Below are 15,026 nucleotides of genomic sequence, written 5' to 3'. Positions count from 1 at the left end.
ACTTGGCTGTGATATTATATGCCAACAAACATTGTTAGCAAGTTTGGTGAAGATCGGAGGAAAACTATTCGACTTAAAAGAGCGGACAAGGCTAAATTCCCCATTTTTCAAGTAATTCAAGGACTATAATCAAAGAGTGTCTGGTACAATTTGGCTGGTTATCGAAATTGGCCGAGATGTAATGCCCACAAACATTGTCAGCAAGTTTGGTGAAGATCCGACCAAAACTGAATTATAGAGCAGACATGTTTTGGATGCTGACCGCCCGTCCGTTGCCATTCATAATCTTATCCATTTTGTTTCTTAACTGTTAAATAAAAACTGCTGAAGTAGCTATTCAGACAGTCAGAGCTGATACCAATTTCTAGGTTTTGTCTGGAACAGCTTCTTTAAGCGACTTTTCAAATATTCCAACATCTAATGATCCTTTTTACTGTATTTTTAAGTTTTTGATTATTAACGAACGTTTTAATATCTAAATCAGATAGCATTGTTATCCCTTGAATCGTTTTTGTGTGTTGTAAAAAAACTCAAATTAAATCCAGATTTCAAGATGCATAATCAAACCCTGTACATAGAGCGCCTACTTCATCCGATTTACATTCGAAACATTTTCACGCGTTTCGGGCTTTATCGTATGTTTAACATGGGACTGTTGAACCGTCCAAATACAGAAAATACAGGATTTTTTGTACGCGCGTGCGTCCAAATACAGAAAATACAGGATTTTTGTACGCACGTGCATCCAAATTCCGTAATATATTGTACGGTCACGTGTTGCAAATGAACGATTGGATAGATAAAATAGGTATAGAATAAAGTTTAAATATAATATGATTTAAAGGATAATTAATGTGCAGTTGTACTGTTGTTATAATCACATTGCAATTATGCTGTTACTTTTATTGTAGAATGAGAATATGGGAAATGGTCCTCAACCAAGGAAGAGAATGATACAGTTGTTGTATGTATGTTTTATGAAACATTAATGATGCAGACAGTTATTATGAATAACTACATTATATATTTTTTCTTCTGTAGAATATTTCCTCTGTTGAACAGGTAATGTATAACTGACGAATGAGTATGCCTTAAGAGTTCTAGTTTTTATGTATTTCTGCATTGCTTTTTTTCAAAGTAGTTTGAGTGTACACAGATCTGATTACAATGTATATCACCTGGCGTTGAGTAAAAAGTATTTTTCGATTTCAGTGCTACTAAAAAATTTGAAGTTTACCAGTGATTTTTAGTGATGTATGCATGTATATCATTATATGTTGTATTAGCATTGATTTGAAAGAGAAGTATTTAGTTCCATGTCCTTAACCCTTACCATGCTAAATTTCTATAATGGACTGGTCCATCTTCTAATTTGGGCAGTACCATTTATCATTTGAAGGGGTGTTTACTGAAAATTTACTGACTGAACAGCGAACAGTGCAGACCATGATCAGACTGCACGGATGTGCAGGCTGATCTTGGTCTGCACTGGTCGCAAAGGCAGAATCCTTTGCTGCCAGCAGGCTAAGGGTTAATTGCACTCACATGCTAAACAGAGGTAAAGTACTGCATTGTAACTGTAATACTTAGAATGAATATCAAACATAGTTTGTCTCTACTTTTTGATATGGAAATAACAAAGCCACTTTCTGATTGACACTAGCTGTAATACAGATAATGAATTTTGATGAATATATACAAAAGTCTGTCAGAGGTGATAAATGTCACACAGTGATATACTACATTAACTGTGCAAAGCTATGAAGTCTTCAATGGTTAATATTTTGTTGCCAAAGTTTCTTTTTTAAATATCAGTAGAAGTACACATAAAAACTTGCAATTACCTGTCATGAGTCAAAGATGTAGTAACAGCACAAGTAGCTATGGAATGAAAAAATCAAGCTTTGTTTCTATACTAGTTGTGTGATGCCATGTCTACAGATTTGGTAAGTGATAAGGGCAGTTTCCATGCAAATGTCCAAGTTGTAATGAAGCCAGAGAACCAAGGTATGTCTTCAGATATTGATACATGCATGAGAAGCCATTTGGGCAGAACAATCAACATTATGCACTCATAATAGCTTTTCCTCTGGAAAGAAATGTACATCAGGAATGTTGTTTTGTATCATCACATTCATCAGTCATTTGGGGTAGAGCAAGCCTGTACCTGGCATGACCCAGTCATGCCTAATAAGGAGAGATGGAAATGACAGTGGAGTAATATTCTTTGCACTTACTGGGTTGTTTCTGGCACCTGTTATGTTGAAAAGGGTGTCAATCACAACTTTGCTTGTGCTTAGAAAACCGACTACTCGAGTAGCTTTTTTAATTCTGTTGGTTTCAGTTTTCTTTTTCAGTTATTACATTATGCTGTAGTTGTTAAATCTTATTCAGGAAGTATTTCATTGAACAGCAGAGAAACAGCTCCATACTATTGCATGGAACCCAAACAGCAATATCATAAAAATTAATTTGGGTGACTTCTGTAACTCGGTGTACTCAAGATGATTTAGAAGATCAGTGTGTAGTATGATCAAGGTAAGTATTCTGGCAAAAAGGATCATTCATTTCTTGAACATTCTACAGTTACTTTCATATTCACATAACTATTTCTTGAGTGATCAATGCTTGTATTGGAATTGTTTAAAAAATAATATATCTCGTGTAGTGATTTGTCGCTGAATAAATCATGATTTTGAGTTCAGATGCGAAGGAATTACATCACGATGGCACAGCCCGAGTGTTATAATAATACGTATCTGAATGACAAGGATTTTAATGTACATCCTTGATGACATTCATTAAATATTTGTCCGTTTTGAATGAGTGCACTGCTATGCTGTAATAATTGTGACATCAGAAAAATGAATGGTACAATAATTCACTGTTTTCAGCCTTCTTTTTTCAATAGGAAAATGAATCAGTTTGTATTAGAATTATACATTCGCTTGGTCAACACATGAGACAAACATTTATGGGTTTATATCTCTATTGAAATTGTATTTGAATTTTAGACTGATTATCCAGCTGATTTTCAGCTGAACTTTCCTATTGATATTGAGAGCTATCTTACTTTATCTGGTGTCTTTGACTGTTCCATGTCCAGGCCATGAAACCTTTTCACTGTCTCTCTGTTATCTCCACATGGATTTGTTACAGACTTAATATAGTCATCAGTATCCTAATACATAGCTTATGACACAAGGGCTATAAGTCTCACACCAACATTTCATGGATTATCTACCCTCACCAACCATTTCTCATAAATATCAAATGACAGTTTTGATGCACTTTCACACTTCCTCTGTGATTACAATATGGGTTTGATTAAAACATTAAACTAATGTTTAACGTCATCTCTGACATCAAATGACAAAAGGTCCATAACTCTTAACCCCAGTGTTTTATGAGTTATTCCCTCTTTTCACTTAAAATTTCTGGTTCATTTTGATGCATTTTCACAATATCCCTGTTGTTACATGAGGGATTACTGTAAACTTAGAAACATTCGCAAACACTATATTTCGTGTTTTTTATGACGACAGACGATTTAGCGACTACGAAGATTCGCGGAATACGTCAGTTGCGAAATTGGCTTAAAGTTAATAGCTTAAGCACATAACAAATGTTTGCAGGTAAAATAACATAAAAGGCTGCACATAAATTGGGCAAATACTATTAATTTGTCACTTATCCTTAACACATTTTCAATCTACCCTACTTGGTGATCGTGAGTGAAATTCATGTTCCACAATATACCGTTTGTATTGACAAATCACTGTATAGTAGTACAAGAAAGCAGACCAATATGTCAATACGGATTTTTTTGTGATATCAATAAATTTTTTCTGATCAAATAAACACAAGCATTATTCCCAGTGGTAAAAGGACCATTGATGAGCAAGGAAACAGTGTTTTAACAATAAAATTTATTTTCTGATACGGTAACATGGCCAAGGTGATTAAAATAACAGGCTCAAACAAATACTTTACTATTGTCAGTGTTTCATATAATTACCTATTTTCGCTTAAATAAAATGTTTGCATATTGTCCCAAAGATGATGTATTTGTTTTACCGTATAGAGGGTTATTTCTGCGGTCAAAATATTCTGCGTTTTGGTCCCAGAAATTGTGAAAAAAATTTCTGCGTGTTTAATTTCTGCACTTTCACTTAAAAGGAAGTGAAATTTCTGCGTTTTCGATACCAAGGCGAATGTATTTTCCCTCTAATCGGATGTCGTGAGAATGATAGCGTATGAAAGCAATTAACTAAAATACCGGTAACTGTTGTTAAGTAGCTTTGCATTTAATGACTGCATTGTAGGATATAATAACATGTGAAATGAACAAATATAAGTCCAACAATTATTGTACACACTACAACTGCAAACTACGGTATATTGGCATAACGGTTACACAAGCACACCCTATAAATGACTGTATTCCCCCTCTTCCTCTTGCGAGTGATCAAAACAATAAACTGACAGCTAAAAGTTGAAAAACAGCATTTTAAAGTGACTGATTTGCTTGGAAGGTATATATATTTATATTTTATTGGAAGCTAAACATGATTTGTTTCTGTATATAATGTGTTAGTCTGATGGCAGGTAGAATGATAGCAAAAAGCTCGATTGATCACTGATTTTGTCCAGAAATTGTACATTGTCGGTGTCAAAAGTACTTATTTGCTTGAAGAATGACCTACATGTAAATTCCACTGTTTCATGGATAAAGAAACAAAACTAGTTTGGTAAAATAAAATAAAATCATTGATAAATTCTCCAATTTGTTTAGAACCGTCAATGAAAGAAGATTCTGTGTTATTTCCTGACTGTATGTACGCTTGCTTAATTACTGAACAAGTGCTTGCGAGTTTGGTAAAAAGACTGTATGCCTGTTTGTGAGTGACTTCTTTATAAAATATCGGCATTTCCTATACTCATGTAGTGTTTCTTTATACTTAGAACCCGCAAACAATGTTTGAAGGAGGGTGGTATAAAGCAGTCACCATGCGGTCTGTCTGTTCGGTCTGTTTGTATATGTGTCTTCATATATTTGGTCGTGCAATTACTTCAATGATATTGCACCCACCTCTCTCAAAGTTCACATACAAACATCGGCCATATGTAGTTAATGTCCATCTTATTATTTTCCTTTTTCTTTTTTAAAGTGACACTTAAAGGTGAAACATGGTCTGTTTTTTGTGTCAGTGCCATATTAACTTCTTTACATTATGCATTAAGGGATTTTGAAATAACTTGGCACAAATGTTCACCATCATGAGACCGTAATGCGACTATGTGTCATATACAAGACTATATTTTCTAGAATTTCAAACCACTGAAACCAATATATAATCGCAACTGCAATTAATAAGGTGTGGAAATATGAACAGTAAATGGGGTGATTTGGAGTGAAACGGCGCCAGATTGAATCCACTAATCCTTTGTGGATCGCTTGGATCGAGTAAACAACTCTATTTTAGTTTTGTCTTTGCATTTGCCATAAACACATGAACTTTAACATGAAACTTGTCTTATTTTACTGAAAATACATTCTGCGAATGAAGTAAGTCCCCATTTTACAAGCAGAAGTGCCATTAGAGGAAGAAATGAGGGTTTAAGAAGTGCTCAAGGTGAGCTTTTGTGATCACCCTGTGTCTGCCGTCCATCGTTGTCGTCCGTCGTCAACAATTTGACTGTTAACACTGAGAGGTCACACTTTTGGTCCAATCTTAATGAAACTTGGTCAGAATATTACCGTCAATAAAATCCTGGACCAGTTCACCATTGAGTCCTCTGGGTTCAAAAACTAGGTCACCAGGTCACCAAAGGAAAACCTAGTTAACACTCTAGAGACCACATTTATGACCATTTATTAATGAAACTTTTTTTTTTCAAAATGTGTTTTTGGTGATATTTAGGTCAAGTTCAAATCTGGGTCAGATGGGTCAAAAACTTGGTCACCAAGTCAAATCAAATGAAAAGCAAGTTAACACTCTAGAGGCCACATCTATGACCATATCGTAATGAAACTTAATATTAATCTTGATAATCTATAGGTGACTTTAAATCTGAGTCAAAAACTAGGTCACCAGATAAAATCAAAGGAAAAGCCTGTTAAGGCCTATGCTATTTTGAAATTATGAATTAGGTGGGAGGGGTACATGATATTATTTCTGATGAATTTCGAAGTAACTGTAAAACAAACGTTATTCCAATGTGACAATACATCAAAACCATGAAGTGCTGAACTCTTACTTTAATTTAAAAAGTAAAGTGGGAAAAGTTATCAGTATGTTCGTGTTACAATTTTCGGGGTAAGTATTCTATGTCATCATGCATAACTGCGAAAAACTATAACATACATAATAAAGCTAAACTATCCGTGTAAATGAGCTGAGAGCTATTTTTCTATTTCCGTTTATTACTTTTCTAAAAAACACATTACAATTTACCAGATGTTGGCAAAATTTGTCATTTTTGTGCACATGCCTTTACACATAAAAGAAGTCCGAACTATAGGTATGGTGTGCGAGAGGGGCCTGAGCGCTTACGTAGTGCTCATTTACAGGAATTGTTACTGCTCCTATATATATGAATTTTATAGGTAGATAAAATTATTTATGTCATTGTTGTACATTTGGAGCAAATCGGTCCTATTTTGAAATATGTTAATTTATATACTATGGTGAATATATATATTTGTTATGGTATTGGACTGTAATTCCATTCAGATATGAGAACATATCTATTTGTTAAGGACGGTATGTTTCGCCCAGATACGTGAAAATATAAATTTGTTAAGGTATCTTTCGACGTATTATTTAGCATGGATGATTTGAACTGTGAATATATACTTTTTACACTTAACATTTAATTCCACGAGTACACACACATATACATAATTATATATTTACCTTTACCCTTTATACAATAGGAATATGTTTGTTTTACCTGTAAGATTAAAGCATTAACCCCTCGTGAAAAAATAATGCATGTGGCGTTCACCGTTGATTTATAATTGTAATATTATATTTTGACGTTACACTGAAACAAACAAACCCTTTTTGCATATTCATTTATATAAAACAAACAAACAAAAACGGGAACAGTGTTTATTTTGTTTGATTGAGAGTAACACCGAAACGACACAATGAACTTTCCCCAGGTTTTGTTGGTGGGGAAAGGCTACAGGGGTCCCTCCAGACATTTTTGAGGCTCAGACTAGTACCTAGATCGAGACACTAACCTCAGTTGGATGGCTTCCTTACGTGAAAAGTTTCACACCTCAAGTAGGTTTTTGTTCCCACGTCGGTGATGGGCGAGGAATTCGAAGTCAGCGACCATGACCATCAAGTTTTTCTTTTGCAAGTATAAAACATAAATATTCAATTAAATTTCGTAAACATAACTGATACTCTCAATGACATTTACCACGTCAGAAGTTACAAATGGTTTGCCGAATACACCATACTTTTAAATACAAAAGTTTACACACAATGTGGGTTGGGAAGCACGAAATTTACGTTCTTGAACGTATATGTGAATAGTTACCTTTGAAATGTAAACAAAGGCATAAAAGTAACTGTTTTCATGTTCGTGGTAAGGATCGACTTGTGATTGTCAATGTTCCCGATACGGAATATATATGAATGTATAATCACGAGCCGTTTCATCTTACAGGACTTAGTAAGCGGTTGTTTATTTATTGTATTTATGTTCTAGTAACCTTTGACACTGATTTCGAGGACAGACCGGGTTTGTGACATATACATGTCTGTTGTTGGGCTGGAAAAAGATAGATCCAAAATTTAAACTAAAAGCTATATTGCATAAATGTTTCGTTATTTCTGTGCATACAATTTGGTTGTTTGAAGGTTAGAATATCAGAAAATTACAGGAAATAAAACATGTCTTTGAAAAAGTACCGATCTTTCATCATTTGTTTGGTTGGCGCATGATTACAAATTTAATGTTAGTAGGCCGTGATGTCCATGAAGCCGTGTAAAGTGATAATTTTGATGACACGTTGGTTTTATTTTGTAATTGTGAGTGATGGTTAAGTGATCAGAAAGATCGGACAGTGGGATGTTATAAAAAAGTGATGTTTTAATTAGATTAGAAAGTCAATCGTACTCTACAATAAGGAACTCTAAGGTAAAATACTCCTTTTATTTCGTTCACTGAAGAAAACATGGCGGACATAGTTTTGTAAAAGAGCGGTGCACGTGTGATTCGTGTAACATAGTTTAACGGCGTTTTCTTAGAAAACTAACGCTCAGCTCATTTACACTGACATATCCTTGATTGAAGAATATATATATTGTATATATATGAGAGACTTACGGTACCAAATAATTACCCCGAAAATTTCTATGCATTTTCTTCAAGTGCACTGTTGGGACATGTTTTTGAGTGTCATTGATACTTTATAATTTATTCGGAGATACATTTTCTTATAATTATTAGTTTCTTTTCGATCCCCGTGCATTTCTCGCGTTGTTACAACAATCTCAGTTTTACATAGGAAGTTTGCATTGTCGAAATAGCATAGTCTTTAACTCCCTATCAGCCATAAATATGGCAATATCTCTAATGCCTACCCACGACTACCCGCTGTGATTTGATAATCATTTCTCATACATTTATACTTACCAAATAACATACAGCTTTCGATATAAATGTCGGAATTTGGCGATCATACTGAAACAAAGACGAGGTACAACTCACGCCATTTTTAAAACAACGGAAGTGGATTGAGCAAGGCCTAGCAATGAAAACGACCAAATCTGCAAGGACAGATTCCCGGCGTGTGTGCGTTATCACTATCAAATGTAAATTATTTCTAACATGAGAAATAGTGGTAAATCTTGACAGGTAGTAAGCGTGACGGCTGTATTTGTAACGATAACATGTTTATTTTATTATTGAGGAAGGGGGAATCGGGTAGTCATTCAACTATTTAGTACTACTTTTGAATCTTGTTGACTGATTTACTATGAAGTAAACTCTGAATTACTAATAAGGACATAATCGACATTTCCGATAATGTTTTCATTATCCTTTTCTATTTATACATCCATTTGCAGGATACTTGCGGGTGAAATAGTTTTTTTTTAATCAGAGGATCATTTTGTTGCAGACGGACAGACAGACGGGGGTCAACCTATAGTCCTCTCCTGTCTCATTTCATCGATATTTTGAAATCGTAAGGTAACATTTCTTTGTGTGATTTCCATAGGGAATCAACGGTTAATTTCTTGCAAGACTAGTAGTGACAAAATAAGAAAAGTTTTCTGAGGGATTATTAGTTAGGACTTTGATTAACCATCACACCTTATTATACCATTATCGGTAATTGTAAGATGACGACGGTAATTTCAGATAATTAGACCATGCCATTGTGAATTTCGGATTACCATTTGTAACATATCGTGAAACAACGTTGATGAAAAAATGCAGATTTTTTGCGTTTCAAATTTTTGCTGGATGAATATTCTGATGGAAATATTTTTGCGATTCTACCGAGAGACCGCAGAAACGCAGAAATATTCCCCCTGTAGAAATAACCCGCTATACGGTATCACATGTTTGCTTAAATTACTTGATCCGTGATATAAGTACATGTATATTATATAAATATACTGTATTAAGAAATTTCTACATTATTGAAACATCTCAATTTGTAAAACAATCATGTCAAAATTGTCAGGTGCAAACCATTTTCTTTAACCGGCTAAGAAGATAAATGGCAAATCACAGCACTATTGTAATGTACAATGAAAACTACAAACATTGGCGTTTTCATGGTAGCTGGCTGGTTCTCGGTTACAAAACTTCACATCAACAGCGAATGTCGCTAACTTAAATAGCGCGAAACCATTTCTAGGTAGTTGTACAGTAGTTGTTGGTCAACATCTTCCCCAAATGATGACACAAGGATCATAAAGTTCTTTATAATGAATATTTATAATGAATATTTTTTTCTTCTTAAATTGCCTGGTTAAAGTTTTGATGCATTTTTAGCTCACCTGTCACAAAGCTTTTGTGATCGTGCAGCGTCCGTCGTCCGTGCGTGCGTGCGTGCGTCAGTCCGTAAACTTTTGCTTGTGACCACTCTAGAGGTCACATTTTTTGTGGGATCTTTATGAAAGTTGGTCAGAATGTTCATCTTGATGATATCTAGGTCAAGTTCGAAACTGGGTCACGTGCCGTCAAAAACTAGGTCAGTAGGTCTAAAAATAGAAAAACCTTGTGACCTCTCTAGAGGCCAAATATTTCACAAGATCTTCATGAAAATTGGTCAGAATGTTCACCTTGATGATATCTAGGTCAGTTTCGAAACTGGGTCACGTGCTGACAAAAACTAGGTCATTAGGTCTAAAAATAGAAAAACCTTGTGACCTCTCTAGAGGCCATAGATTTCACAAGATCTTCATGAAAATTGGTCAGAACGTTCACCTTGATGATATCTAGGTCAAGTTCGAAACTGGGTCACGTGCCGTCAAAAATTAGGTCAGTAGGTCAAATTATAGAAAAACCTTGTGACCTCTCTAAAGGCCATATTTTTCATGGGATCTGTATGAACGTTGGTCTGAATGTTCATCTTGATGATATCTAGGTCAAGTTTAAAACTGGGTCACGTGCAATCAAAAACTAGGTCAGTAGGTCTAAAAATAGAAAAACCATGTGACCTCTCTAGAGGCCATATATTTCATATGATCTTCATGAAAATTGGTCAGAATGTTCACCTTGATGATATCTAGGTCAAGTTCGAAAGTGGGTCACGTGCCCTCAAAAACTAGGTCAGTAGGTCAAATAATAGAAAAACCTTGTGACCTCTCTAGAGGCCATATTTTTCATGGGATCTGTATGAAAGTTGGTCTGAATGTTCATCTTGATGATATCTTGTTCAAGTTCGAAAGTGGGTCACGTGCCTTCAAAAACTAGGTCAGTAGGTCAAATAATAGAAAAACCTTGTGACCTCTCTAAAGGCCATATTTTTCATGGGATCTGTATGAAAGTTGGTCTGAATGTTCATCTTGATGATATCTAGGTCAAGTTTGAAACAAGGTCATGTGCGGTCAAAAACTAGGTCAGTAGGTCTAAAAATAGAAAAACCTTGTGACCTCTCTAGAGGCCATACTTGTGAATAGATCTCCATAAAAATTGGTCAGAATGTTCATCTTGATGATATCTAGGTCAAGTTCGAAAGTGGGTCACGTGCTGTCAAAAAGTAGGTCAGTAGGTCAAATAATGAAAAAACGTTGTGACCTCTCTAGAGGCCATATTTTTCATGGTATCTGTATGAAAGTTGGTCTGAATATTCATCTTGATGATATCTAGGTCAGGTTTGAAACTGGGTCAACTGCGGTCAAAAACTAGGTCAGTAGGTCTAAAATTATTAAAATCTTTTGACCTCTCTAGAGGCCTTATTTTTCAATGGATCTTCATGAAAATTGATCTGAATGTTCACCTTGATGATATCTAGGTCAGTTTCGAAACTGGGTCACGTGCGGTCAAAAACTAGGCCAGTAGGTATAAAAATAGAAAAACCTTGTGACCTCTCTAGAGGCCATATTTTTCATGAGATCTTCATGAAAATTAGTGAGAGTGTTCACCTTGATGATATCTAGGTAAAGTTCAAAACAGGGTCACGTACCTTCGAAAACTAGGTCAATAGGTCAAATAATAGAAAAACCTTGTGACCTCTCTAGAGACCATATTTTTCAATGGATCTTCATGAAAATTGGTCAGAATTTTTATCTTGATAATATCTAGGTCAAATTCAAAACTGGGTCACATGAGCTCAAAAACTAGGTCACTATAATAAATAATAGAAAAAAACGACGTCATACTCAAAACTGGGTCATGTGGGAAGAGGTGAGCGATATAGGGCCATCATGGCCCTCTTGTTTAGCTCATCTGATTTTTCGACAAAAAATTATTACTTATTGTCATCACTTGATCGGCATCTGCATTACCTTATAAGTTTTACGTTTATGTCAGCTTTTCTCGTAAACTATCAAAGCTATTGCTTTGAAACTTTTAACACTTGTTCGCCATCAAGAGCTGACTTTGTACAGCAAGAAACAGAACTCCATCCTGCTTTTTTCAGGAATTATGGCCCCTTTTGGTTTTAGAAAATTATGGGTAAGACAATATTTCTATTGTACAGAGACTAAAAAAATCAGATGAGCGTCTGCACCTGCAAGACAGTGCTCTAGTTGGTCTATGTTATTACTAAATACATTTGACTAAAACTATTGTCCAATATAGTAGATATTAAATCCTGGCAATCTTTTCATTCCATTGAAACTTTGAAAAAAGTGAATATGCCAGCTTGAAATATTATTATTAACATTGAATTTATTGAGATCCTGAGTATTATGCATAGTTAAAAGTGAAAGATATTAGCATTTGCAAAAATTCTATGACTAATTTAAAACCATACTTAACAGTAAATTTATTACTTTTGAAGTAATCTGAAAGTGTTTATAGAAGAAATTAATCATGATTGTCATTTATAAATTTGAATGTATTTTCATGTAATTTTAACCTAGTGTATGAAATTGTATCTTTCAGGTCATGAATCCTTCCTCAAGTCTTGGTCTCATAAGTGTTGAAATGTTCAACCAAGATGAACACCTTAGATCCAGAGGTTTAACTAGGCAAAATATGGACAAGGATGGTAACTGCCTGTTCAGGGCTATAAGTTTTGGTCTGTATCATACTCAGGACATGTATGCAGAATTACGGTCTCAAGCCATTGGTTATATACGTGATCATTACGATGCTTTTAGGGACTTCTTTATCCCTAGTTCTGGTCAATCCCCATCTGATTTCATGCAAGACGAACTGCATCGTCTTGAACAGGATGGTGTTTATGCAGGTTATGAATGTATTGCTGCTTTGGGTCAACTCTTTAATATTCATTTTGAAGTATTTCTTGGTGGGCACCCTGAAAATCCAAGAGTCACTTCCATTCATTTCGGACAATCTGGTCAACATAGTATTTTCCTCATTTACTCATCATTAGGAGGTGGTCACTATGATGCTGGTATTGAAATCGAAAGATCTGTATCTAATCCTGGTAACAATATACCCCAGCCTGAATCTTTGGTTACACCCAATAACATTGATATTGACTATGCAAGTTCTGTCGATCAATTGGTGGCTGAAGTTCCTTTTGTGGAACATGAACATCTAGATGTAAACTCGTCTATTTCAGCTACTGCACATGTTAAGGAGGTAGGTTACCTTGTTTCAAGGGTAAATTCAAATTAGTTGAACCGCAGCATTTTTTTGTATTTCGTGTAATATGATGTTTTAACTGCTACAATCTCAATTTCGTTTGTCTTTGTCCCTTCAAGTTCATTTTTTATCCAGGTTTAAAGAACATGACTCTCCAAAGGTATTTCGTATTGAAAGAAGAAGAAAATACGGATATTTAACACTTTTCAGTGTATTTTAGTTTCACTGATATCCGTAGAAGTCTGAATAATTGATACTTTTACTAGTATGCACGTTAGCTTTCTAATATAAGCTTAAAATGTATATGTCGCGGGGCTCGTGTTTCCATGGTAACGCATTTTCTCTCATTTTTAAACAACTATGTATAAAAATAGGGGTTTTCGACGGCTTCAGTGCCATTCTGTTAATGACCAACATGGAATATTTGGGTAATATTATTAGCAAAATATCAAGCACTTTACATGGTACCCTATTTTTCTTAAAGTTTAAAGTAACCATGGCAACAGAGATGTTTAAAATAGCTTATTTCTTGCTTTTTATCGTAATTTCTTATAAAAAATATTGAATAAGATTATCTTTCTGGTTGATGTAGCTTTAAAACATATTATTTCTAATGTAAGTTATATTTTCGTGTTATTTGCATTTATTCAAGCGAATTTCACAGCTTAGAATACTTACAGCAGTACCCCTTGTCTGGCATTTTTCATGGAAAAATCGTTCAGCATGCTGCTATTATTCTCATGGATATTGTTGAAATGAAAATAAAAAGCCGAAGTTGTGTTTCTTAAACAGACCAGTGTCAGCGCTATTGAATTTCACATTTAGATACATAGGTCACGGGCTTCGTTTCCATGGTAACATCAATTCAATTCAAGAAACCATAATTTTCTACTGAAATTTGAACAATTTTAGATCTTAGTTTTAGTATATAAGTAACAAATTATCAACGGAACCTGAAAAATAGGCATTACAAATCAAACTGCTAGATTTTATATTTGAAAATGGCCGTAACAAGTAACCTTTCACCCAGCTATATTCCAAAAAACATTGGTTACCATCATCCATTTTCTTACATTCCGCATAACATTTTAATTTAACTACATAAAAGCAGCAAAATATTGATTATTATTCAGAACAAAAGACTCGTAAAAAATATTTCAGCAAATAATGGTTATTTGAAAATAGTTAAAATAAAGAAAATGCACAGAATTACGCACTTTTAAGATAAAAGCTATTAAATTTGCGCGGTAACTGACACGTAACGTCATGACGTCAATGACGTCATTTTAAGGCAACATTGTTTTGAAGCGTTTCTGCGGCATTTTATTCATTATTTCTGCATTATTAAACCATAAAGCATCAGATCGAAGACAGGTTCATGATTTGTTTTCAGAAGAATGAATATACAAACACATTTAGTTTGTCGTAAACGTCGTCGTAAATCGTCACGTTAGCTTCCGGTTGGACATGCGCACACACAAATATGAAGGTAACCTACCTCCTTAAGGCATCAGATGACTCTCATTCATATGATTGTAATAAAGTTAAAATAAACAGTGCTGCGCCTCAAGTTTCATCAGTTTCCATCAATAGCCAGAAGCAGCCAGGGTCAAACACCCAATCACAATATAGGAACTGTCACTCCAGTCAACATATTTGCATTACATGTAACCTTTCATTTTCATCCAAGTCAAACTTAAACAGACATTTGAAAAATAAACATTCTTCAGTAAAAGATATAACAGATCAAAATAAGGAGAGAAAAACAG

General features: G+C 34.7%; 1 protein-coding gene across 2 annotated transcripts; it reads left to right on the top strand.

Annotated features, from left to right (window-relative positions):
* Positions 1 to 497: 497 nt before the first annotated feature.
* LOC128549689 (OTU domain-containing protein 1-like) lies at positions 498 to 14,737 on the top strand. 2 transcript variants are annotated; one of them, XM_053526981.1, is made up of 2 exons: positions 498 to 964; positions 12,589 to 14,737. In XM_053526981.1, the coding sequence occupies exon 2, from the start codon at positions 12,592 to 12,594 to the stop codon at positions 13,288 to 13,290; it is 699 nt and encodes a 232-aa protein (XP_053382956.1). In that variant the 5' UTR covers positions 498 to 964; positions 12,589 to 12,591; the 3' UTR covers positions 13,291 to 14,737. The 2 variants fall into 2 exon arrangements, with proteins under 2 accessions (XP_053382956.1, XP_053382955.1); XM_053526980.1 differs by lacking the exon at positions 498 to 964 and adding an exon at positions 2,259 to 2,538.
* The last annotated feature ends 289 nt before the right edge of the window (positions 14,738 to 15,026 follow it).

The sequence above is a fragment of the Mercenaria mercenaria genome, chromosome 16 (genome assembly GCF_021730395.1).
Source record: "Mercenaria mercenaria strain notata chromosome 16, MADL_Memer_1, whole genome shotgun sequence".
Lineage (NCBI taxonomy): Eukaryota > Metazoa > Mollusca > Bivalvia > Venerida > Veneridae > Mercenaria > Mercenaria mercenaria.
This window is presented reverse-complemented; position numbering and strand designations above follow the sequence as displayed.